Source organism: Poecilia latipinna, unplaced genomic scaffold (assembly GCF_001443285.1).
Source record: "Poecilia latipinna isolate Pla-1442-1.1 unplaced genomic scaffold, P_latipinna-1.0 Scaffold19, whole genome shotgun sequence".
NCBI classification, from domain to species: domain Eukaryota; kingdom Metazoa; phylum Chordata; class Actinopteri; order Cyprinodontiformes; family Poeciliidae; genus Poecilia; species Poecilia latipinna.
In genome coordinates, this window is record NW_015112635.1 from 514,788 (window position 1) to 538,909 (window position 24,122).

The 24,122-nt window shown below is 39.1% G+C and overlaps 2 protein-coding genes across 6 annotated transcripts; both read right to left on the reverse strand.

Moving 5' to 3' along the window:
* Nucleotides 1–1,198: 1,198 nt before the first annotated feature.
* kansl1l (KAT8 regulatory NSL complex subunit 1-like) lies at nt 1,199–21,901 on the reverse strand. 5 transcript variants are annotated; one of them, XM_015034957.1, is made up of 16 exons: nt 21,630–21,901; nt 18,477–19,578; nt 14,036–14,180; nt 13,163–13,315; nt 12,097–12,194; nt 8,964–9,138; nt 8,639–8,762; nt 7,827–7,958; nt 5,046–5,192; nt 4,459–4,559; nt 3,666–3,784; nt 3,414–3,471; nt 3,221–3,333; nt 2,974–3,094; nt 1,815–2,058; nt 1,199–1,556 (listed from the first exon to the last, which is right to left on the reverse strand). In XM_015034957.1, the coding sequence occupies exons 2-15, from the start codon at nt 19,526–19,528 to the stop codon at nt 1,840–1,842; spliced, it is 2,757 nt and encodes a 918-aa protein (XP_014890443.1). In that variant the 5' UTR covers nt 19,529–19,578; nt 21,630–21,901; the 3' UTR covers nt 1,199–1,556; nt 1,815–1,839. The 5 variants fall into 5 exon arrangements, with proteins under 5 accessions (XP_014890443.1, XP_014890434.1, XP_014890426.1 ...); XM_015034948.1 differs by having other exon boundaries at nt 14,036–14,183; XM_015034940.1 differs by having other exon boundaries at nt 14,036–14,186.
* On the reverse strand, nt 19,556–23,745 carry tas2r201.1 (taste receptor, type 2, member 201, tandem duplicate 1). The gene is made up of 4 exons (XM_015034864.1): nt 23,633–23,745; nt 23,353–23,489; nt 22,853–23,247; nt 19,556–19,654 (listed from the first exon to the last, which is right to left on the reverse strand). Exons 1-4 carry the CDS (start codon nt 23,743–23,745, stop codon nt 19,556–19,558), a joined length of 744 nt encoding a protein of 247 aa, XP_014890350.1.
* Between the last annotated feature and the right edge of the window lie 377 nt (nt 23,746–24,122).

The following is a 24,122-nucleotide window of genomic DNA, read 5'->3' on the forward strand; positions in this document are numbered from 1 at the left end:
CTGCATTACTAAAAAAAATACTTAGATGAAACTGAGTTTATGACATCAAAGGTCATGTACCAAGTCCTTGGTATGAAGTTAGACACATAAATTAATTTAAGTTAGAGGGGTGACCTCAGCCATCTGCACATCTGGCCTCTCATTGGTTGTCAAGGAAATTATAAGTGGGCATTATGCATTCAAGACTGAAGCACAAGCTGCTTCTCTCCAACTGTGGCCCAAAGAGCAGTGACTTTGATACATGTTAGTTATATCTTAACACTACATGAACTCACAGTATTTGATGCAACTATTAGCTTTTATGCAATAAATTAAAACATATTTTAAATGGTGGTAGCATATACTTCATACAAAAACATGAAAAATAAGATCAGACCTTTGAAAACAGTTGATGTTTCCTGTAATGTGTAATTACAGTGGAGATCTAATAAAAACAAACAGCTTGAAATGTACAGAAGGGAGTGCCATATTCTACTATATTCTATAATTGTGCATTCTTTTCCCCAATTTAATTTTATTATAAAATATATTTTGGCCTTACATCTTAGCTGATGCCATAAATGTTTTCCACAAACTATCTTTTTTAGGTATAGCACAATGAATAAGGGATATTTGAATCTAATCATTGCAGAATGTTTGCAGATTTTTTTAATGTACATACTGCACTTGTTCAGTCACATATTTTCAGATTACTGAAATGCCGATGGGTTGGTGGAAGAATGGTCAGACATGGTCAACAGTCATATGGACGAATTAGCTGATGGATTAAATAATGAACAGATGAATGATCAATATGCATCTTCTTCATAAAAATCAACATAAAAGTAAGCTGATTGAAGCAACTTATTTTTAGAAAAGCAGATGTTTCACAAATAGACAGTTGCCAGGAAATAAGTATGCATATTTTTTCCATACTCCGTCTTCTTTTTCCCATATTAAAACCTGCAAACTGCTCAAGTCAAATTCCATACTGTTCCAGGTCGTCAATAACAATAATGAGATTGTTTTATTATTCAAACAAAATGCATCTGTTGTGCTTAAAATGTATGAGCAACCTCTGAGAACCAGAAAAGAAACAAGCACATGAATCATGTAATAAAACATTAAACCCACAATGTTTACTAATATCAATATTTACTGTTTTCATTTAAAAAAAAAACTTTTGCAAGAATTACAGCACATATGAAAATAATAAAAAAAACATGTAAAAACAATCAAACAATCAGATTATATAAATAAATGGATCTACTTGGGTCTTTAAATCTGTACATTTTTAAGAGACATCTTTGAGAATAAATAGCGTGTGACAACTGTAAACTGCTGCTCTACATCACAACACAGACAGCTCCCACATTTACATTAAAACCCAAAACTGCAGCAAGAGCCGCAGATGTCATTTAAAACTGCTGTGGCACATCTCACAATACAAAACGACAATCGCATCAAAGTACTCAGATCAATACACTGAATGAAAAATTAGCATTGACTGTGTCCGGTATCCCTGCAAAGGTTTCCTGTGGACTTGTTTTGGCTTGTGGTCCCTGATGTAAGGAGAGCTGGGGAAAAAAAAGGAAATACTTAAAAAGTGAACTGGTTAAAAACCGTGTGTGTGTTGTTTCTCCATAATTAATTCTATGTTTCAGCTGTTCTATGAAATTACTTTTTTTTATAGACTTGAATGACATTATCTAGCACCAATTACAACATAGCTGTAAAGTAAAATACCGTACAGCAGAAATATCTGTAAACAATCAAACTGTAAGTTTTATATTTAACTACAAATGTATAATAATTAAAAATGTCACCTTACTTACCTATGAAGATGTCATCGCCGTAAACTCAGCTACCGCTGGATGCGCAGCTCTTGATCTGTCCACAAGGGGGCAGTGTAGTGCAGGCTGACTGAGTTGGGGACAGTTGGGAGTTGGAAGGCTTTGAAGAGAAGGAAAGGCTGCTTGATTCTGTCCACCCAGATGGGATTTTCACTTCATCAGATAGCAGAGTCGCTTCCTCACGCTCATCCAGAGGAAAGACTCGGGACTCCCAAGGTGCCTGAGGCTGCAGGAAACACAGAGCAAATAATGTGGTTTTTTTTTTTTGTCTGTTTGCCGACAACCACAAATCGTTTCCGTACGATTTATCAAATGCAGTAAATCGAGTGTGAGACACTGTCGTTTCTTTCAGCTATAAAAACAAATCCGCTAAATGCTTTCTCCAGACCAGTCCTTTCACTTAATGCACTCTTTGACGTCTGCTTGGTTTCGGTGAAGCTCGGGGGTTTCAGCGTTAATCGTGGTTTGTTTGGGTGCTGAAGTGCATGAGGCAGAGCTGTGGTGATGAGAAAGTTGATTAGAAAAGCCTGGATAAGTAGCAGCTTGTTTCCTCTCCAATCACAGCAAAGGAGAAGAGAGTCCTACAATCAAAGCAGGATCAGGGGAAACAAGCGGAGACAAGTATCTGCGGAGACTCTCAAGAAGCCATCGAGGCTTCACAGCTTGCCTAAGCCTGTCTGGAAAAGGCTGAGGATATTAGACTCATTACTGCTGATTTATATTCCTGTCCTGAGCCAAAGGGTAAATAACATCTTATCATTGATATGGATATTATAGAAAACACATTTCAAGTAATGTTGAGCATTAAAAAGAAAATGAGGAGTTTAAAAACAAACTGACTGCAGCCTTATTCAAAATAACAGCAATTTGTTCGTCCGACAGCGGCACAGGTTTGCTCTGCTCACTGATGAATCCTGGAATGAATAAAGGGCATAACAAGCAATTTAACTGTAAGGACAAAAACAAATACACATTAGTGGCAGAAAGGAAACAAGAATTTGTCTCAACCACTGACAAAACCCCCCCAAAAAAACCTGAATATACAATTTGAGATTTGTCCTTTCTCTGTGGAATACTGTTATATTCTCCATTTTCGTTGAAGAATCATCGTCGTTTCAGGACCAGAAGCTTAAGATCGTACCAGCCACTCCTCCACCCGCGGCTGCTCATCAGAATCCAGCTGAGCACAACCCCACTCCACTGAGCTCTCGTCTCCTGATGTGCACATCCCGCCCCCGCTGCTCGATAGCCTGCTGCCAGATCTGAAGAGGAGAGAGAGAGAAGAAAAACGTAAGCCATCCACAAGAAGAACATTTCTCTACGCTCGGCTTTCACGCGGATTGTTTCTACATAAAGATTTGCAAGCGAGTCCGTTTGTGTGCAGCCACCTTGTCGAACGTCTCCAGCACTTCCTCTTTTCCCAGGAAGTCCAGCGGCGTTTCTCCTTCTGCTCCAGAGCCTGGTGCCTCCGAGCAAAGACTTCGTCACAGAGATCCTCAATCTGCACACGACACAGAACACACTGAACGGTGAAATCAAGAATAACATTAGCATGTTTACGCCAGGAAGACTGAACTTTACCTTCTGGTTCTCCTCTCCCATTTTAGGAGTCAAACCCTGGATGTCGACCACTCGCCACCTAAATAAAAAGTAGAGACAGTTCATTACTGTTATAATTTATAAGATCGTCTTATTTCTACATTTTCTGAACGGTGGAAAAAGAAACTTACGTGTGTCTCTTCAGCCAATTCAAGTCAATACGATCAGTAAAATGAGCACTACGTTTAAACTGAACTTGTTTTAAACTCCTTGGACAGCACTTGGGTTGTTTACCTCGGCGTCAGGATATCTTTGTACTGCAGTTTTTCCACTTTAGAAAGAGGAGGAATGACGGGAATGACAATGTCATCGATGTTGTACACTCGGCCTCTGTGGTGTTTGCGAAGGAAGCCCTAAAATGAAGCAGAATATGTTATTGCATAAGCAGAGTTAACATTTACTAATGTTTACATATTACAGTGGGTTAGCATTTCTATTTGTTCGATCTTTTGTGTGTGAAGATAACAACGTCCCGCACGACATTTGCAGTTATTTCATCTGACATAAACCTGCATGTTTTCGAAAACAGGCCAATTATTCATTGGAAAGTCCCATTCAATGAACTGTATCCACCACGTCCTGCAGATATGAATCAGCAGCAGCAGAATTAGAAGCATAAGTATGCCGCAACCACAAATAACATGGCATTTAGGCAGCAATATGGAAAAAAATCTCTATAATTGACTTGCTGCATAATAAAAACCAGGACCTTCAGGGGTAAAAAAAAAAAAATGAGTGTTTGGACTCTTCCTGAAATGAGGAAGAGGGGCATTAAATAAAGAACAGTTGCTTTGATACTGATAATGAAGTTATTGACTTTGTGCTTCTTCTTGTCTTTCACTTCAGTTGTAATTTTCTTTGATAGGTTTAACAAAAAAAAGAAAGAAAAGATTTGTTGCATTCAAGAAGAAACTTAAGTATGAATTTTGCTTTCCTAACACTTGTTGGTAGCCAATAGTTAAGACTTTCGTCACTTACTTACTTACTTACAGATTGACACACAATTGAATGATACTGAGTATGTTACCCGTGAGCCCCGGCTGAGCGTGAACTGCCCATAGTTCTCCTCCAGCATGTCATTTGAACTGTCTCCAAGATCACACAGCTGGTACAAGACATCCTGATCATCTAGAAACAAACATATAACACACACTCTGAAAGTGAGACTATATCAAGGACATAGCTGCAGATAGCAGTGTAGCTCACAACTTAAAAAATGTGGTAAAAAAATATAACCAAGTACTGTAGATGCTAAATGATCAACAATGTATAGCCATGAGCTAATTTCATGTCACAAATTTGAACACATCTTTCAAACAAAAAAAAAATCCTCCTTTTCTAACTTAAAAGTGACAGAAAGCTGTTAGATATTTCACTAAATTGTATTTGTTACAGGCAAGACCACACGTTTAAAACCTGAGAAATCAGTATATTATTTTAAATAGTTTTTGTTTCAGTGGGAGTAATTCTTGTTTCACTTTTAAAACTGCAAAGCCTTAAATTATGTTATACATTGTGGTTTAAATACAGCAAGACCAAACTTTATCTTACTGTGGGAACTTTTTCAGTTCATCCAGTTACAGAGTAAGCAATGGAAGACATACTGAAACCCACCTTTAGTCAGCCTGCAGCGCCGTCCTCTCTTCCTTTTCCTCTTATTGGATCGTCTGCGCTGACTCCAAGCAGATCCTGGCGACCTGATTGGTGACACAGTCAAAACTCCCCTTTTCTGACGGCGCACATGCTGCTTGCATTTCCTACCTAGAAGTGCGCACACATGGCATAAATTAGAGTCTGTAATGTGTACTGTGGTTTTCATGCTGCTCTTCTAATACATTTTTTAGACCGGCAACAAATCAGTTTTTAGATTCATTTTTTTCTGATCACAACACTAGATTTTCATGTTACCTACATTTACCCCCACTATAGCGATTGTGTAAGGATTTACTTTTTTTTTTTTTTTTTTTTCAACTGACAGAGAAAATTTCAGAAGCCCTCAGCTGGAACAAAAGAGCCATAAATACTTTTAAGTTGTTATCTCTGAGATAATTAGAAAATTATCTCTGGAAAATAGAAGTTGTTGTCTTGTGATAACAAGATAATTGTTTGAGCTCATAAAGTGATAATGGCTTAAGAATGTGAATGTCTTCTTAACAGTTTAATAATCTTTGTTTGGGCTCCTTAAGATATTTCTTTGGCTTTGCGGTTTTAGATGCCAAGATGGTGTATTAATGGATGGCATGCAAACTACATGATCCATTCTAAATTCCCTTGCATCAATCTCCTACTCTTAGAGTGAAACTTTTCTTTAAAAAATAAACTAATTTCACTGTGATTTTTCATTAACGTGGTTCTAGTCCAACTCTACATGCAAATTGCAGTGAAGTTAGTCCCTATCTTTGATCATTTCACTCTACTCTATGCATCCATATGTATTTTTGTCAGGATTTTCTAAAGCATTAGTCCATAATGAGCTGCAGGAATTGATCGGAAGTTTCAAATGATCCTATTCAATTTCAGCTTCAATGATAACGGTATATTTATGTCGGGCTGTAATTTTGGGTAATTTACCATTGACAGACTGCCTTCCGCTGCTATTGACTAAAGAGAATAGGATCATTAAAACAGACATGAAATCATCCATGAGCATGTGACGTTTTAAGCTACTGTATATTCAATCAGGTTCCTTTGTGCCTACTAGTTGCACTCTTTCACCTCCGTTTTGTCCTGTCTTTACTGCCCCACGATACACTAAAACCAACCGTGGCGATATTAAAATCCCGTGGTGATCTTAGGAAGTAAAAGCAGAAATAAAATCCTAATTTATAGAAACTACAGAAGCACATAGACATATTCGAACATATGATATGATATGTGATATGTCACACAATTTCATGCAGGTCCAGTGGGACATCTGACATGAATAAAAACAAGGGTGGAGCTGAGACAGATCCAAGTTTAAATATCAAGTTATTACAGTTAGGTCATATTCATTATTTAGGCAGGCATGGCAGTACTGTGGCATATGCACAGGAATTTAAGTACCTCAACTTTACAATAAACATAAGTTTATAAAGTTATTTTTAGCGCAGTAAGAAGAGCCACACGGCTCACTGTTGTTCTCCTGTACTTCTGTAATTTCCCCTGGCATGCTCTGCCTCAACTTTTTATTTGATTCTTGACTGACACTGATCCATTCTTGTCTTGTTACTGCTGGATGTCGGTTTCTGCTCCTCCCACTTGACTTTTGAGAATTTGACCATAATCTCCTAAAGGAGTTCAAATCTGGGAAATTTTCTCTTCCAACATTCTATTGTTATGTTCTCTGAGCAACTCTGTTGCCCAGTTCATCTGAGCCAGTGTTTGTGGCAGAATCTATAGTAACCCACAATCCCAGAATTGGACTGTATTGGAATCCAGTCAGAACTTCAAGTATTTCTAATAAAAGAAAAAAAGTGGCTTATTTGCTGTTCGTCTTGTCATAAAGTCATCAGTGTAAAAAAAAAAAAAAAAAAAAATTAATCTCACTGTGGGTAAAGATGCACTAACACCCACTAAAGGATTGACTCAGAGTTATGCAGTAAAGCTAGTTCAAGCTAGTTTTCATTTATTGGTTCAAGCATGGACTATTGTGGTTCTTTACACTTTTTCAGGAAGTGTAACAAGTTTAAAGTCTAAAGTCTGTAGATTTAGAAAGGTGGAGGACATAATAACCAGTCTTCCATTGTCGGCTTCTTTTTTTTTTGTACTCTCTCTACTTCTATTCTCTTAACTGCAGTGTTGTAGAACAAGGATCAAATCCGACAGCAGTAAGTCAATACTGCTGTAATCAAGTATGTATGATTTGGCTGAATTTACAATATTTCTCAATACAAGATAGATTTGTTTTGTATACTCCCAAATTATTATTAATTACTATTATTACTATTACTATTATTATTATTATTATTATTATTATCATCAATTCGTAAATTGCTGTCAACAAATTGACAGCAATTTGTTGACTTGTGAGGTTATTTTTATTTAAAGCAATAACGGCTGCAAATTGGTCTTTCGAAGCAAACATTGTGAAAGCAAGAAAACAGTGATAACAAGCACATCTGCTCATCTTTACAGCAGCCAGTCAGCCCATTATTTATTTTGTAAGAGTTGTTACAGGTGCAAATAAGTGTGGCAACGCCGGTAATTCTTTAGATACTTGACGTCTGTACAGTAGATTTTAGGTAATAGTTTGTCCTGATCACGTTGTCATTTTAAAGAAAATTGGGTGTTTTTCTTTTTTGTTTGTTTTGTTCTCTCAGTGTCATAGTAAAACAGAATAAAATATTTTTGAGTCAACAGATAAAACGGGGAACAAACTGTGATGTGAACACAGTTCCTTCAGAAGGACCTTACTCTTGTGCCTTGGTGTGGAGCTGACTCGCCCATAGTTTGGTGGGTTGGACAGTCTAGAATTGATAATTAAAGGTCTCTGAACCCATTCTTCTCTGGCTTTGAATTGCTGAAAATGATGGCTTGTAGTAACGCCTGAGAGGAGAGAATACAATCTTTAAGAACTTGGTAAAAAATAATAATAATACAGTCACAGGATATTTGATCACTTACAATTCTCAATAGACCAAGAAAAAAAAATTAGCTATTTTTTGAATAGGCTACAACTTTAAAAAGACGAGGCACACCATGATCAAAATGTGCTACATTGTATGAGATATCAAACAAGTCTAAATCATACTGTTGCAACGTTTGTATTACTTTTCAGTGTTGGAAGACATGCAGGTTTAGGTAAACAACACCTAAGCATTACCTTCAGATGGATCTGACACTGTGACAATGTGATCTCAGCTACTGTACAGTGAAACATTCCACCACTATGGTTCAATAATTACATTGCTTAACCTAATTTCTGTCATGTAAGAATGCAGAACGCTTGGATTGGCTCCAGATTTTCAAATAATCGAGTTATTCAATCAATATATGATACCAGATCTATAGAAACTCTTTACGTACTACACATAGAACACTGAACTTTGCTACCAAGACGGTCGAGCAAACTGATGTAAAATGGGGCGCATCAAAAGTGGTACATACTTCACAGAAATTACGATTTTACATCTTAAAGGTAACCTTATAGAACAGGTGAATGGTAAAATGAATACAATTCTGAATTATTTCCATATGGGGGGGGGGATCTTAATTGGAAGTCTTACCAGAGGAAAGAGGCACCAAAGGGTGAAGTCTCGACCTGCAGCTGCAGCCAGGTTTTGAGCACAAACAAACAGAATCACAAGAGTTACACGTGGGGAAGTGAGTAGATACGGGCTTTCTTGATTTCTGGAACAAAAATAAAACAAAAGGAGGGAAAAACAGATTTTACCTCATTCTGTTAGCAAGTAGATAGAGTACAGTTTTTCCACATAAGTAATTAGCTGTCACATTTACTAACATGAAGACAGATACTAGGAGGATGCATATGCGTACGGTACATCTGCAGCAGGACAGACCAAGAAAAAGAGGAGCCTGCATTGGGCATACCGGTGAACTGGTGGTGTAGCAAGAGGTGACAGAGAACAATCTGCGTTTGTGGCAAGAGACCATGGGCCGGGTCCGGGCGCACACACACGATGCATCGACTCTGAAGAGCCTTCTGCCTTTCAGCCTCCTTCCCTTAGCACTCCCAGTTAGAAAAACATCATCTCCTCCAGGAGTACTGCAGGAATGAGATCAGATGAGATCATGAAGATGCCACAGTTGTGACTCATGCACTAAAACAGGCCATTTTTTCAAGCTGCTGTCAGAATAGAAGTGCATCACTGGTAATAACGAGTAAATATATATATATATATATATATATATATATATCCTCTTGTTACTTTACAATTAATAAACATCAACACAAGGCTTTTATTTTCACTCACAATGAGGTATAAAAAAGGCAACATGCAGTCAGTCTAGACAAAGCTGTTTGGCTGCTTCGATTATAAAAAGTCATAAGCTGGTTAATAAATATTAGAACATCAGAAAATAAACATTTTGCCTATTTCCCTAAAAGAATTTAAAGCAAGTCTTTAAATAAGTACTGGAAGATTACTGTACACCTAAAACTTACTGATTGAAATCTTTGATCTGCAACATGTGATTATCCCTAACAAATCAAAAGTATTGCCACTGTTGCATATTTATTATGGCTCATGATTATAAAATAAAAAATAATAACAATTCTGAGCATTCAAATAACACATACTTTTCATCTTTACGGAGAATGAGAGGTAAAAGAGGCAGAAGACATTATTCATGTCGGGCTGGAGAAAAAGAAAAATGTTTCACTGCTTTTCTTACCCAAAGTTATGGCCCATTAAATAACAGAAAAGCAGCACAGAACTGACATTTAAAATATTTCCCTCAGCCAAGTCAGAAAAACTACTGAGCTGGGAATTATAGCACCACCGCAAGCATGCAGGCGTCAGCAAATGACAATAGATTTAAGACTCAGTGATTAAAACTGTTTGATCTGCAACATTAGATTAAGACTTGAAATCCTGACTGTGCAGCCACATGGTGCCTTACCTTCTGTTTCCACTGCTGCTTGCCACAGCTTTATGTCAGGCATGTTGGATCTGTGTATGTGCTGGAGTTGCCTCTGTGATTATTAATGCTGATTGAGCAGCTGTGCAGTGTTGGCTTTTGAGTAGCTGTTTGTGAATACAAAGTAAAAAGAAAGAACGCAATTCTCCACTTCTAAGGTTTTAATAATAATGACAACTCATATTTGATTCTACTTTTTTTCATTATTATTTTGGCAACCCAGTCAACAGGCAGTTAATTTGTGGATTTTGATCTTTGGCAATGATTAACTAATCATGAACAGGTCAATATTTTTAGAAAAGCAAAAGCTTTCACGGTTTAACAATCTGAAACAATAGGGCGTATAGTAACGCATTAAGCAGAGCGGTCATATTTTGTAGCTCTTGGTCACCATTAGGTTAGTTTTCTAATGCCATTTCCAAACAGCCTGGCCTACATTCCTACACAGCGAGAAAGATCATTCACAAGTGGAAAACCGCACAGCTGGTTTTTGTTCAAGGAAGGGACGGGCCTGGAAGTTCACACAAAAGTCAGAGAAATCCTAAAATGTAAAAAAAAAAATAAAAAGAATTGTCCAGAATAAGTTTATCAACCATCTGCTTCTGAATTTCAGTTTTCCTCTAAGTAGATGTGAATGTTAAGTTGCGATACATCATGTGTTTCACCACTCATGGTGATATTTACCTAGTGTCCTTTTAAATTTATGTCCTGGTGAGTAAAGTCAGCTAAAGTGTTTTAATAGAAATGCTCTAATTAGGTTGGGTTCTAATACCCATAACTATATTGAATAATTGCACATACAGAGATTTTTTGTTTTCATCTAGAATGCCTTTACTGAAACAGTTAGTGTTGCTGTGATCTTTAATGTAAACCTAATTGTATTTATATTTATAAGACTAAATAATAAGCCCGAGTCATCTTTTTATGGCTGTATTTTAATTGTTGTCAGCACAAGAGCTGAGACAATGAAGGGGACATCTGGGGCACAACAGACCTCAAGCTTGAAAAAAAAAAAAATTCTGCTGTCAACACTGTGCCGTAAAAGGGCAGCAAAGCAATCAAACATGCCATCACATCCCATAACATAATTTAAATTAATGAACCTTTCTGCTGCAAAACAAAAATTATTCATGAGCTGAAGTGACGTTACATTATGTGCGCAAAAACTAGAGACAAAAGAATTTGCAATTAGTGCTTTTAGTGTAATTAGCATCTGAAGCTAACTGTGGCATTTCTTTTATTTTCTAGACGGTAAACAGATTTGCAAGTACAGGACTATATTTCGTCTCGCTGTTTTCCAACTTTTAAAGTCCTTTATTCTCCATGTCAGACAGATAGAAAGTTCTAACATGAAAGGCAAAAAAAGCAACATTCTGTATTCTTTCCAGTTTCTACTGTAGCTGTTTGTTGTTTTCATGTTGCGCTCTGAACTTTTCTCCTGAGACGTTATACCGCTGTAACAGTGTGACATAACTTCCACGGCTCTAATTGTTGCCAGCAAAACACATAACTTCTGTCTTGTATGTTTTTTTCTTCCTATTTGTCACCAAACTATATCCAAAGACTTGCAAATGACTTGAAGGTCATCTTTGACCTTCAAGTCATCTATTGATAAATTTTAAACATTCATTTTCAAAATGTGTGCAACATTTTTTGGCTGTAAGGCCTCCTCTGTAAAAATCAAAGCTCCAACAGACTCAAGAATAATCTGGGTGGTCTGGGGTTTAAAAACAAAACCAAAAAAAGAAAAGAAAAAAAAGTTAAATCTGAATAATGTCTCTCAAATGAAGCCTTTGTTGGTTGATTAACATGTCATGTTGAAATGCGACAGAGCAACCACTGTAACCTAAGATATCATCTCAAATATAACCAAAAAATATGCCGCAGAGCTGTGGTAACAAACTCCACCCAAACTCTAACCTCCACCCATAGCATGAGGCTGAAGCAGGATGAATATGCAGCTGTCAAAACAGACAATGGTCAGGCAGATTTTCTCAAAGTGTTTACAAGGTGATCTGAAGAATAGGGTATCCATTAACTGCAACTGAGGAGCAGCCCAAATAAGAACAGGAATTCTACACACCTTGAGAAGGTTCCCCTTTCCTTTGAAGACTGTTTAGAGAGAGGTGAAAAACTCAGGGGAAGCATCAGACTGTTTACAATCTGGCTGAGCTGGGCACTCTGCAGAGAAGGAAACACAGAAATCAAGTTAACCCAGAAACAAAATGAAAGCGGAGCTTTATCCAACTGCTTGCAAACCTGTATCGTACTTCATATCAATAGAAACCGCTGACATTAAAGCCTGTGCTGCCATAAGACTATCAAAGCTGCAGAAGGTAGCTTTTATAAGTGTGTTGTTGTTTTGTTTTGTTTTTTTACATTTTTCTTTAAAACGTTCACTATGTCATGACAATATAACATGAGACTGATAATCTGTGAAAAAAAATGAGCTCAACTAGTCTGAGCATTCACAGCAGGTAACTCTGCAGGGAAGGAGATGCAGCATAGCAGAGAGCAAGGGGGAGGTTGAGAGCAGCATGTACATTAGGGTGATTGACAGTGGTAAGACCCGCCTCCTGGCTCTGATTGGTTATTTCTGACCAAGTGGTGCATTTCTGCAAATATGCAAGCTTCATTTATTCACATTTTATCTTTCTCTGTCATGACATAGTGAAATATTTAACAAATATGTTAAAATACATATATTATTTATAAAAGTTACCTCCTGCAGGTTTAATTCAAAAGGAAATACAAAACAGAAAATACTAAGAAATCACCCAAAAATGATGCTCCTCTGGGATGTGTCCATAAGTATGGATCTATTTCACTTTAGTGAACATTCAACATCAAGATTACACTCAACTTCAAAGTCCATTAAGACTGGGAATGCATACCGTGTTATATTAATATGCAATTCTACATCTGCCTCAGCCGCTACAACAATTAACACGCTCTTCCTCCCTCCTGGGATAATTAGAACCACCTGACATCATCAAGCAGAAGCAATTTATTCCCTCCACCTGCAGCTACTAATTTACCATAACAGCACATGGGTCGAACAGCGAGTACTGTGTAAGTGATGAGTCAAATCCTCACAGGCTGACACCGGAACACAACGTTCCAGTCAAGAAAGAGCTCAGCCACCGTACCTGTCTCTCGATGTTGTACAGGAGGCGCGTGGGACTGCAGGGCTCCGCGTCGGCGTCTGAGGCCGTGCAGGAGAGGCCGGCCATTTCTCTCATCAAGGTCTGCTGAATCTGCCTGTCGGTCAGCGGCTGGGATTGCGCAAGAACCACCCGGCCCTAAAGCGCTCACAAAAGAGCACAGATGCAAAAAGACAGATCTTGTATGGTATCCTATGTTTTACTTACTGATTTAAATAAAAAATGTTCTACAAATCCACAGCACGTGGACGCAACAATCAGAATTGTGTGGTCGATTTCTGTTTTTAGGTTTTAGAAAAGACTCGACCTGCTGAGTGTGATTTAATTCAGAATTTTTTCAAATAATAATACTAGAGGACATAAGAGCATGATATAAATGGTGTTTGTTTTTTGTTTTTTTAACCCCTGCCTCCAGGGACACCAATAACAAAAAAGGAGAGGCGTCATATTGCTGTAAAGCTAAATTTACATTTTTTTAAATAAAACCAAAATGAAAAGGATTAAAAAAAAGAAAACTTTTGTTGTAACATGTTGACCTTCCTATTAGCTGCTCAAAGTCTCACGCTCTCGCTTTCCTGTAGACTGACTGACCCACAGACATGGGTATACTCAGTACAGCCTCTATATAGTTTTTTCAATCTCTAAGCTTCAGTTTTAAACACTTTACTGGTCCAAAACATAACTACCTGTCAGTGTTTTTCCGTTAGGAGCTGCATTCACACCCAAAGAGTTTTGGTTTAGGTTTTTGGATAAAGGTCAAACTTTTGAGTTCATCGCTGGTTGGGGTTGATCAAGCTGACTACCACCCTATTCCATCCACCAGCTGATTTCTCTGCGCATCTCTAACATCCATCATACCTTGGTGGAGCGTATGTGCTTGTGCAGCTCCACCAGTTGCTCTATTCTCCCGTCCAGTTCGGACATACGGAGCTGCAGCCAGATCCATCTGCTGCTCAGCTCCGCTCGTTCTTCCAGCCACTGCATCTCACTGCTGCTGCTGCTGCTGCTGCCGGCACAAGGTGAGAGATAGATGGTTGTTTTAATCTCATTTCCCAATGTGTCAGCTTCACCTTTGTGAAAACAAGCAGGCGACCTGACAGGAAGCGATTATTCTAAAGGCCGCACTCGGAATGAACAAAGTGTGTGTAATAAAACTGACTGTGTGTAAAAGGTTACAATAGGAGCAAGTGTGTGTGTGTGTGTGTGTGTGTGTGTGTGTGTGTGTGTGTGTGTGTGTGTGTGTGTGTTTGTGTGTGCTTTGTGAGGCTGAGTTCAGTACCACAGCAGTTGCCATGGCAGTGCTCTTGGACCTTGGCTTGCAGGGACTCCCCCACTTCAAACACTCTGATCCAGAGGGAAAGGTTAGGATTCCTGGCATAAAGCTATAGACTGCACACTCCCCAGTTAAATTCAATTTAATTAAATACCTAAAGACAAGATTAAGTCATACAGAAAAGAAAATATCAGTGAAAGCCACCCTGTCAGTGTGCTTCAGTGAAGTCTGTTTGTTAAGAGGCTAATTGCCCCTTCCCAAACACAGACATTGCCCAGTCTTGGCTTGCCCTTTTTCGCTTTCCACCAGCATAATGAGGAAATTCCAGGAATTTTTTGCCAAGCGCTGGCTGGAGGAGAAGGGGAGTGAACAAAGGAGGAATGACTTTTTTGATAATCTTTCAGGGAATGTTCCCCAAACTGTGTATTTATCACAAAGTTAATGAAACCAAGTAAAATATCAGCTGACATCCTGTGAATACAAGTCAGAGTGAGAATGCTCTGGGTTCTCGCAGCTAAAGTGAGGACCCCGAGCTGAAACAAGAGGCTTTACCTCATTTGACTGTCTTGACTCATGCAAAGGAAGTGATGCAATCAAACTTAAATATTGTCAAAGAATCTTCTGACCACATAGAATATGTAATCTGTTAAAACAGTATTGAGAACTCTTTAATTTTTTCACACTTTTTCCAAAGACTCTCTTGTTAAGAAAATAATGTAATACTTTCTGTCTCCAGATGTGTAAAGCTAGATAAAATGAAGAGGATTTTTTTTCTCTCTCTCCATTTTTACACACCACTTTGTGTAGGTCGATCAAAAGAGACCAACAAAAATAAGGTGAAGTTTATGGTTGAAACATGTCAAAACATGAGTTCAAGGAGTATGAACAGTTCTGTAAGGCACTGTAGCTAACAAACTGAGTAAACAAGCTCCAGCTACAAATGCAAAACTTAACCAATTACACTTTTAAAGCTGCATCCCATGAGTGCTTCAACTGTTCCCACACTGTGAATGCAGAGAGTTAAGTATTTCCACATTTTTTTTTTTTTTTTTGAACGGACTGTAATGATCCATTTCCTCACAAGAAACAAGCAAACCACTTAGAGAAGGACCAAGCTATAAAATTCGTAAAGTGGAGGTTTAGAGCTAAATCACAGGGAACTACTCCATACCAGGAAAAACTGTGGGGAAAAGGAACTGGTTGACACTTCGAATCTGGACAAGAAACACAAACCCACAACCCAACACACAAATATGAATATATTGGTTTCCCCTTGCAAAAACTATATATATATATATATATATATATATATATATTTTTTTTTTGTGACTTCTAAAGTTTGCCAATTCCTTTACATTAGGAGCTAGAGCGATCAAGTTTCCCGTTCAAAGTGTCCAGTAAAAGCATTCGCCAGAGCAGCTGCTGTTGCCCTCAGGCCGTGTCTTGTGGAAATTCCAGAGTTTACATAAGGATCTACATTCTCCAGGGAATGCACGCATTGTGTTAGCCATGTTTTAGGAATGCTGGCTGTGCAAACACCAATATCAGATGCTAATGACAGGTAAAAATGTCAAACCCATAAAACCCTGCTTTTCAGCACTGTTTTAGCACAGAGGAGGAAGTGATGTCACCCTTGCTCCTGATTGAAATAATTGTTGCCCGCTCATGCACAATGCCAAGAAAACTTTTTTTTTTTTTTTAAACTGTTCATATGTCTTCTACTATTAAAGTTCCAAAAGAGAAACAGAAATCAGCTCAAGTCAGTATCAGTAAATCAAAGTTTACCACAAAACTGGAGATTGGAGAAAAGCCACAAAACCCTCATCAGCGCCTGTCTAATATAATTTGTTTAGATCATGGTCTCAATCCATGGCTTTCTTTTTCCTTGGGGTAAAAATATGACAAGGCACAGAACAGAGGCCCATTTCACTGAGCTGCTCTCTACAAGGGGAAAGACAAGAACACATGGCGTTCAAATAAGGCAGATGGGTCATGGGTCAAAGAAAACATCTATTTTCCTAAATCTGCCCATATTTCAAGTCAGAGTAATAATCAATCAATCAAGTTTATTTGTACAGCACATTTCAGCAGCGAGGGGGTTCAAGGTGCTTTATATAATAAAAACAGAAAATTACAATGAAAAGCATTAAGAAAAGCATTTGTAACTGTGATAAACAAGGCTGGACTGTGGTAACAACGTCAAGAAAAAAGTTCTTGGTTCATGAACTACAAGAGTGACGTCATGAAATTTCCTCACTGACAATGTAAAGGTTCAGTCATATCAGCCCTGTTTAGTCCACTTTAATCAAACTCTAGTTTGTTTGTCTAGAAAATCTGGTTTGTTTGGGGAGGTGTGAGAGCACAATCGAACTCTGATGTGGACCAAGAAAGCGAATCTGAACTACCTGAAAAGCATAATTCTGCTCACCAAAGTTTTTAAATCAACCTGCCTCTGTCAGGATGTAGAGCAGGGGTGGCCAAGTCCAGTCCTCGAGAGCCACCATCCTGCAAGTTTTAGAAGTATCCTTACTCCAACAGACCGGGATCAGCTCTACAGAGGCCTGATAACGAGCCAGTCATTTGATTCAGGTGTGTTGAAGCAGGGATGCATCTGAAACTTGCAGGATGGTGGCTCTTGAGGACTGGACTTGGCCACCCCTGATGTAGAGGATGCAGGGACTAAATAAGGACGGCACCTCCGGCGTTCAAAGCAAACACTGAGACGCACATTGTCAACTAGAAACAGTGAAGAGCTGAGACATGATGGCAGAGTCTGGGTGGGACGCTGCTGGCTCGCTGGCAAGCCCGTGTTTATTTCCTAGCCTGCGGGTAGAGAGGGAGCTGGCTCGTCAGACGGATCTGTTATGACTGCCGCATGGAAAGAAACAACTACGTGTGAGCGCTTAGCTGAGAAAAAAAAAGAAAGAACGTCAGAACACCCACCACAGCAGAGAGCACAAAACATGTACTTATGACAGCCAGAGCGTGAATGTCTCTGAAGGCCAAGTTAAACATGCAAGCAGCAACTGGGGATTCACAAAATCCCAAAGCTAATACTAGTACAACATGAAAATCTGTTCGTTTCAGAAATTCACCATTCAGACCCCACTTAACGTTTTTTTTTTTTTTTTTTTTTTTTTTTAGTTTTTCTTACGGGTTGCCTTCCATCCCCTGAAATAAAGCGAGACAACACCTATGTGAACTTTCCACATAGGTCTGAACTGACAACATGGGCTCCAATTCCTGCAGCCAAATCCTCTGCACTCCGAGTGTTCTTCAGCATGAGTAGTTAACTTCACATCTGACACTGAAATGATCTAATCTTATGCTTCAAAGGATTTCCAGCGTCTAGGAGACCGAGCTGGTTTATTTAGCTGCACGGACCAGCTGCACAAGCAAGATACTCACAGTGGCCCTTTGTACACAAACACACACTAGAGCTTACATTAAAGGGGTGCATTCTTTCTCTGGAAAGTCCTCCCCTTTAAAGTCCATGCTTTTCGACACATTGCAGATCAGAAGTTGTCATACGCCAGTGGTAAAACTGTTTTATCTTCTCTCCAGTTGGAAGGATTAGAAGCAGACCATCTTTGTGAATTAAAATCGAGCATTAAACATATGTAAAAACAGTACATTTATTGAATAGAAAGTTTTCTATTCATAAAAGGTACAAAAAAATGAAAAGCTTGAACACAATTGAACACAATTAGCTTTAGCCCAGATAGAGCAGGCCAGGCTTCAGGCTTCTTTGACCCTACTGAAAATAAAAGGAACATGCTTAAAAGCTGAGGCAGTGCCAAGAAACCAAGACCTCGTCAATGACTGCAAAAAGTTTCTCTATGATTTACTAAGGAACACTGAACCAAATATCAGTGAGGTTTTTACATAATTCATGCCGTATGCATATTTTTGATCCTTCCCAGTGAATTGCAATTCACTGGGTTGTTAGAGTCGCTCAAAGCCAATCTAGACAGCAGGATAATATAAATAGCAAACTGACAAGATTACCAACTTGATGATACTCACAAAGGCGAAAGCATGTCTTCCTCTAACTCATCGTCAGAGCTGCTGCTGCCTGTGGCCTCCGAGTCCAGGGCTTCCTGCAGGCCTCTGAGAACCATCTGGTTGGACTCGCAGAAATCCGCCACCTCGGCGAAAAAAGCCGAGGCTGCGATCGACTCTTCCCAGGGAAAACAGGGGTTGCTGCAGCTTTGTGGCGGCGTGGCAGAGTCCAGACCGTCAGGAGGAACATCTTCGAGCTGGAAGTGCTTCTTCAGGCCCTCCAGCTGCTGACTGCAGTGCTTCAAAGCGTGCTCGCCCAGCAGGGCTTGAAGTCTCCTTTGCAGCCTGCAGGCTCGACCTTGAAGCTCCGCGTGGCGGGAGAGCTGCTCCTTCGCTGCGTTCTCCAGCGGATTTCTAGATTCCAGCCGCTCGGGGTTCACAAAGCCAGTCCCGAACTGCCTTAGAGCCGCAGTAGGAGGAGGACAGAGCTTCTCTAATTCCTCATACATCATCTTGGGCTGGGTCGCATACATGGAAGTGAGATTCTGAGAGGCTTGCTCGCCATGGGAATAGGAGGGACAAACACTGGGAAAAATGAGAGAGGAGTGGAGCACATCACCACCATCTGGCCCGCATTCAGGCTGAACGCTTTGTCCGTGCAGGAGCAAGGCCTCCTGGCTATTGTGCTCTGGAAGAGGGATTAGAAACATGTCCGTTGCACCTGGAAAGACTGTGGCCACTTGACGAGATTCCCTCTGGCATTTACTGAAGCAGGGCAAGCTGACGAGTAAACCGGGAGCAGGCCGGGCCACCATCTCACCCTGACCGTGACACGCAGGGCCGCACGCGAAAGGACTGGGGTTCGCTGGGGGGTCTACGGGGTCCAGGTAGCCGAGCGAGCAAAGGTTCAAGCTGATTTTCTGCAGGTCGCCGTCATCTGCCGGTCTCAGGTGAGGCTCGAGCTCTACGGTGCACAGGATGGCGCTCGCATCCGAGTCCACGGCGACAGAGGCGGGAGGAGAGGAGAGGTGGATGCCGTGGTCATTTTTCAGGATCTTGGTCAGGGCCGGGGCCATTCCCCTCTCAGAGCCAGGCGGGAGGCTTCACGGGGCACGCCCTGAAGGATCTGACACAGAGCAGTGCGCTTCGTTAACCTCAAATGATAAACACATTTGTATTTCAACAACAGTCAGACTGTACCACTGAGAAAACACACGAAGGGACGCGAGTAGCAAAAACAAAAATAAATAAATAAATAAATAATGTTTTATTTTTGTCATTTTTAAAAAATAATATATGTATTTTAATTTTTAATGTCCTGATTTAAGTGTAAGATTATATTAACGTAAAAAGTTAAAATAAAGATACATAATTTAAGTGTATGTGTAGGTACAAAAAAAACCTCATGCTTCCTGGTATTCATATTTACTCTAAAACTGAGCTTCTCTGTGGACAGACCACATCTGTCTAGAGTGGTGCCCCTTTTTACATCAATAGGACTGCTACCGGCTAGATAGCCAGTACATTGTCTAGCAACCATGACAACTTAATAGACGCACTGAAAGCATGAGGACAGTGACGCCTGACAGCATTAGAGACGGGTGAACCTTTTCATATACGCAAACAGGGAATAAAGCGTTGTTTTTTTTTTTACATCTGTTGCTTCACACTAGGAATGTGGCAGCTGCAGAAAATGTCCTCCATATGTCTGTTTGTGGCAGTTCTTGAAGCTCTGGCTCCCGCCACTGTCCACAACTTGTGAAACTGTTGAAAAGGCTTTTTGACTTACAATCCTCTAATTGTTGTGGCTGTCCTTGCTGCTTTTGCACCTTTCACTTCTACACTTTTTTCCTCCTACTCAACGTCCCTAAATCTCCCTGGCTACAGCACTCAGTAAATTACCAGTTTCCTTAACAGTGAACTTGTGATGACCGTCTGCTGGTCGGCTGTCAAGTCATTGCTGTGCAGACCAGGGGTGTGCAACCTTCAAATTTCAAAGACTCATTTTTGCCCTTATTGCAGTTTAACAAAGTCTTATTTGAGCCACAACTTGTAATCTATCAATATTTAGCTGGTACATTTTAAAGCCTAGATTAGGCTTTAAAATAAATAACGTAAATCTTTTTTGCAAAAAGAGTGATGGGTATATTTTTATTATATGGCATATTGTTATTTGTGGAAAATGAAGAAAAACAAAATTGCATAGTTTCCAACCTAATGACAAAACAAAACTGTTCCAAAAATACTAATAGTACTTTTAGTGCCATTCATTTGTGGAAATCTAATGCAATTATTCCATGAAAAATTGCTAAAATGGCATTTTTATTATATCTGTATTTAGAAACATGTCAGTAAATCGGTTTCTTTTTATTTTAAGCCAAAAGTATGAGAGTCATTGTGGAAGATATAAGGAGCCACAGTTGCAGACCCGTAGCATGAACATGACGTAAGACTTTTGTATTAATGGTCTGATACAATGTTCTAACATTCTGAATTTTTTATTATTATTATTATTATTATTATTATTATTATGTGTGAACCATAATCATCAAAATGAACAGAAATAAACACTTGAAATATAGCAAACATCAATGTATAAGTTTAATCTGGAACTGAATTACAATAATAAATACATTTCCTGTGTTATGTGTGTCTTTTAAACCGTTGTTCTCATTGACCCCCCCACACCCCTTTTTTTTTTTTTTTTTTACTTTAAGCATCTGCCCCTTTAAGTCTCTGCACGCCCCTGCCAACGATCCAATGGTAACCAAGTACAACGTAAATAAACTGCAATAAAATTCGTCAACGGTGGTTAACGGTTAAAGAAACAGTTATTTCAAGACACCCTAAGAAAACCCGAATTACCCACCAGCCTTTTCTGCACTGTTTCATTCAGCGGGTAACTGTTTTACTATTTTTAACGGACTCGTCAGTAAATCTAACTTTTCCTTTAAGCTACTTAAACTTTAACCCAAACGGCTAAACTGACGGTCTAACTTATGAAAACTAAACGTTAGAGGGGTGCCTTTCAACTCCAGAACAAGTCAAAACTGAGCTTTACTGTAGTTTTACCAATAAATAAACGCGTAACTGCCCCGGCAGAGCCATGCATTGCGAAACATATGAGCACTCCCTAAACATATGAACACTCCCTAAAGTCTGTGTCCAGCTACTCACCTGACCGCTCATCGGACATCGTATGTTTCAGGGTTAGAGATCTAGAGCTGAAGATTTTTCGAGCGTTTGAGAATCAAAACACAGCAGCCTGGGTGGCGTATATTGACGAAGATCGAGGTTCTGACAGGCACTGTTATTAAATATAAACTATGAAAACAATACGTTTTTCCCTTGAGGAGATTTGTCCCATCCTGCTCCCTCCTGCTAGCATCCGCTCCCCAGATCTCCTCTAGCCAACTGCAGACAGAAGCAAGATTCTAGGATCTGATCGACGAGGGGCTGAGCCAGACCCCTGCTGCCTTCACGGTCTGTTCGAAAGCTCGGAGCTGTCACAACTCCCTGCGACTCATCTCATTCTCTGAAAATATCGTTTCTCTTCAAATGGCTCTTAATAAAATATTTCAAGGACAAAGGCAGCGCGAAAACGAAAGAGCACACGTTGTTAATATAACATATTTCAAATTGGTCATAGATTGGCTGCTTATTTCACGCATAAAATATTTGTAAAGAGAAATGGGTCAGCACCAAATGCCAGTGAATATTAATATTTATGTATTACCTGTGCTATTGTTAGTGGTAGCAGTAGCAACTGTACAAATTAAATTAAATTCAAAAATACGTTATTGATCCCAGATTAATATGGGGTTCCATACAATCTTGTTAACTTGTAAATATTAAAGAAAATGGGGTGTTTCAAAAAATGTTGCCTCAAAGCAACAATCAACTTGGAGATATTAAATATTTTACATTCATTATAAATGATGTTTAAGAAAATAAGCTTTTTTTCCTCTCTCTCTCTCTCTTGTGTACCATTAAAGTACACTGTTGTCAAAAGGCAAAAAACATCATTAAACTTACAAAAAAGATTTTGTTAAATGAAATTTATATTGATTTATATTTATATTGATTGTGTTTATTTTCACTATATATATATATTTTTTTTTTTTTATTTTTTTTTTCCATTCGGACATCTGAACCACAGGAAATAAAATAGATAATAGAGTGGAATATTTCTGTACAGTAGTAATTGCTTAGACACATACCACAAAGTAGCAGGGTTTTTTTTTTTTACTTAAATGAAGATAATGAAGAAAATAAAAATAACTAAAAGTACATTAAGCAATAAAATATTTTTGCAGAGAAAAAAAAAACAGGCATAAATATCCAATTTTTCTGCAGGTCATGTATATTTTATTTCTGCTGCCAGCTGTTAAACCACCGACCTGCTCTGCTCCACATATCTGCTGCCTGAACACAGACTGACCCGCTCCCAGGTTAAATGTGGTGCCCAACATGTAGAAACTGACCGCTGTTGATCGTACATAAGGACTTATGAAAGCAGACAGATTTTGCTGAGACGTAAAAATGTACTCGTGCCAGACAGCATAGGAAAAATACAGGAGACCCTGAATGACGCCAGTGATGGTGACTCTCAACTGGCTACTGAGCCGAGCACTGGAAAGGGACTGTCCATTTATAACCCTACGCCGAATGTGCATTCCTAGATAGACTACAGTGATACAACTAGATGTCATCATCACAACAAAAGAGAGATAAAAATGACCCTTCTTTATGATAACCATAATAGCATATATATCCACAGTCTGGTTCAGCAACTCTTCCACCAGTATGGAGACGGGTGCCTGTTTCACCGGAGAAGTCATGTTGAGTTCAGATCCAGTAGAATAGGGAGCCATAATGACCAAGACTAAATCCAGTCAACCATAAATGTTTTCTAAAAGCAAAATGCAGAAGATGATTGGTTTGATGTTCTCCTTAAACCAGATGAAGATGGCTCTATGTGCAGGAACAATCTGAGTGTAACAGAAGAAGTTCAGCCAGACAGAGGAGGAAACGCTGCTGGACAAACAGCCAAGTGCGATCACAAGATATACTTCATGATCCTGTCAGCAGTTCTCTCAGATAAAAACATCCTAAAAACTGTTAATAAATAAACAATGGTGCTGACAACCAAAGAGCCCAGAAGTATCTTCAGAGGTTGCTTGATCCTTTCTCTGCGGTGCGGACACACGATGCAGAAGATGTAAAATGCATTAATTATGAAGTTGATTACGCCGACAGGCCCATTGACCAGGGCCCAGGTTAGGTAGTTCATCTCTTTGGTGATGTGTTTCTTCTATTTTTATGTGTAGGTTTTCCTGTCTTCTCTGTGATCGACTAGGCAATGACATCAGATGTGCAGTGGAACAATTCGAACATATTTACATATTATGCAAATGGATTATGAAAATTATTCTCATCAGTTTGAAATTACCTGTGAAAAAGGTCGTCTTCAATGTGTTCATCACTATATACGCATCATTGTTCTCATCCTTGATGTTTCACTTCTCTGTATGTCATGTATAGACAAATGTAGAAGTTTTATGTAAAAAAAAAAGAACTTAATACTAATGTCTCCCACTTCAACTGAAAATACTTTTCTCTTGTCATTGATAATTATTCTGCTCCTATAACATCCCCAGGCTCCGTTGT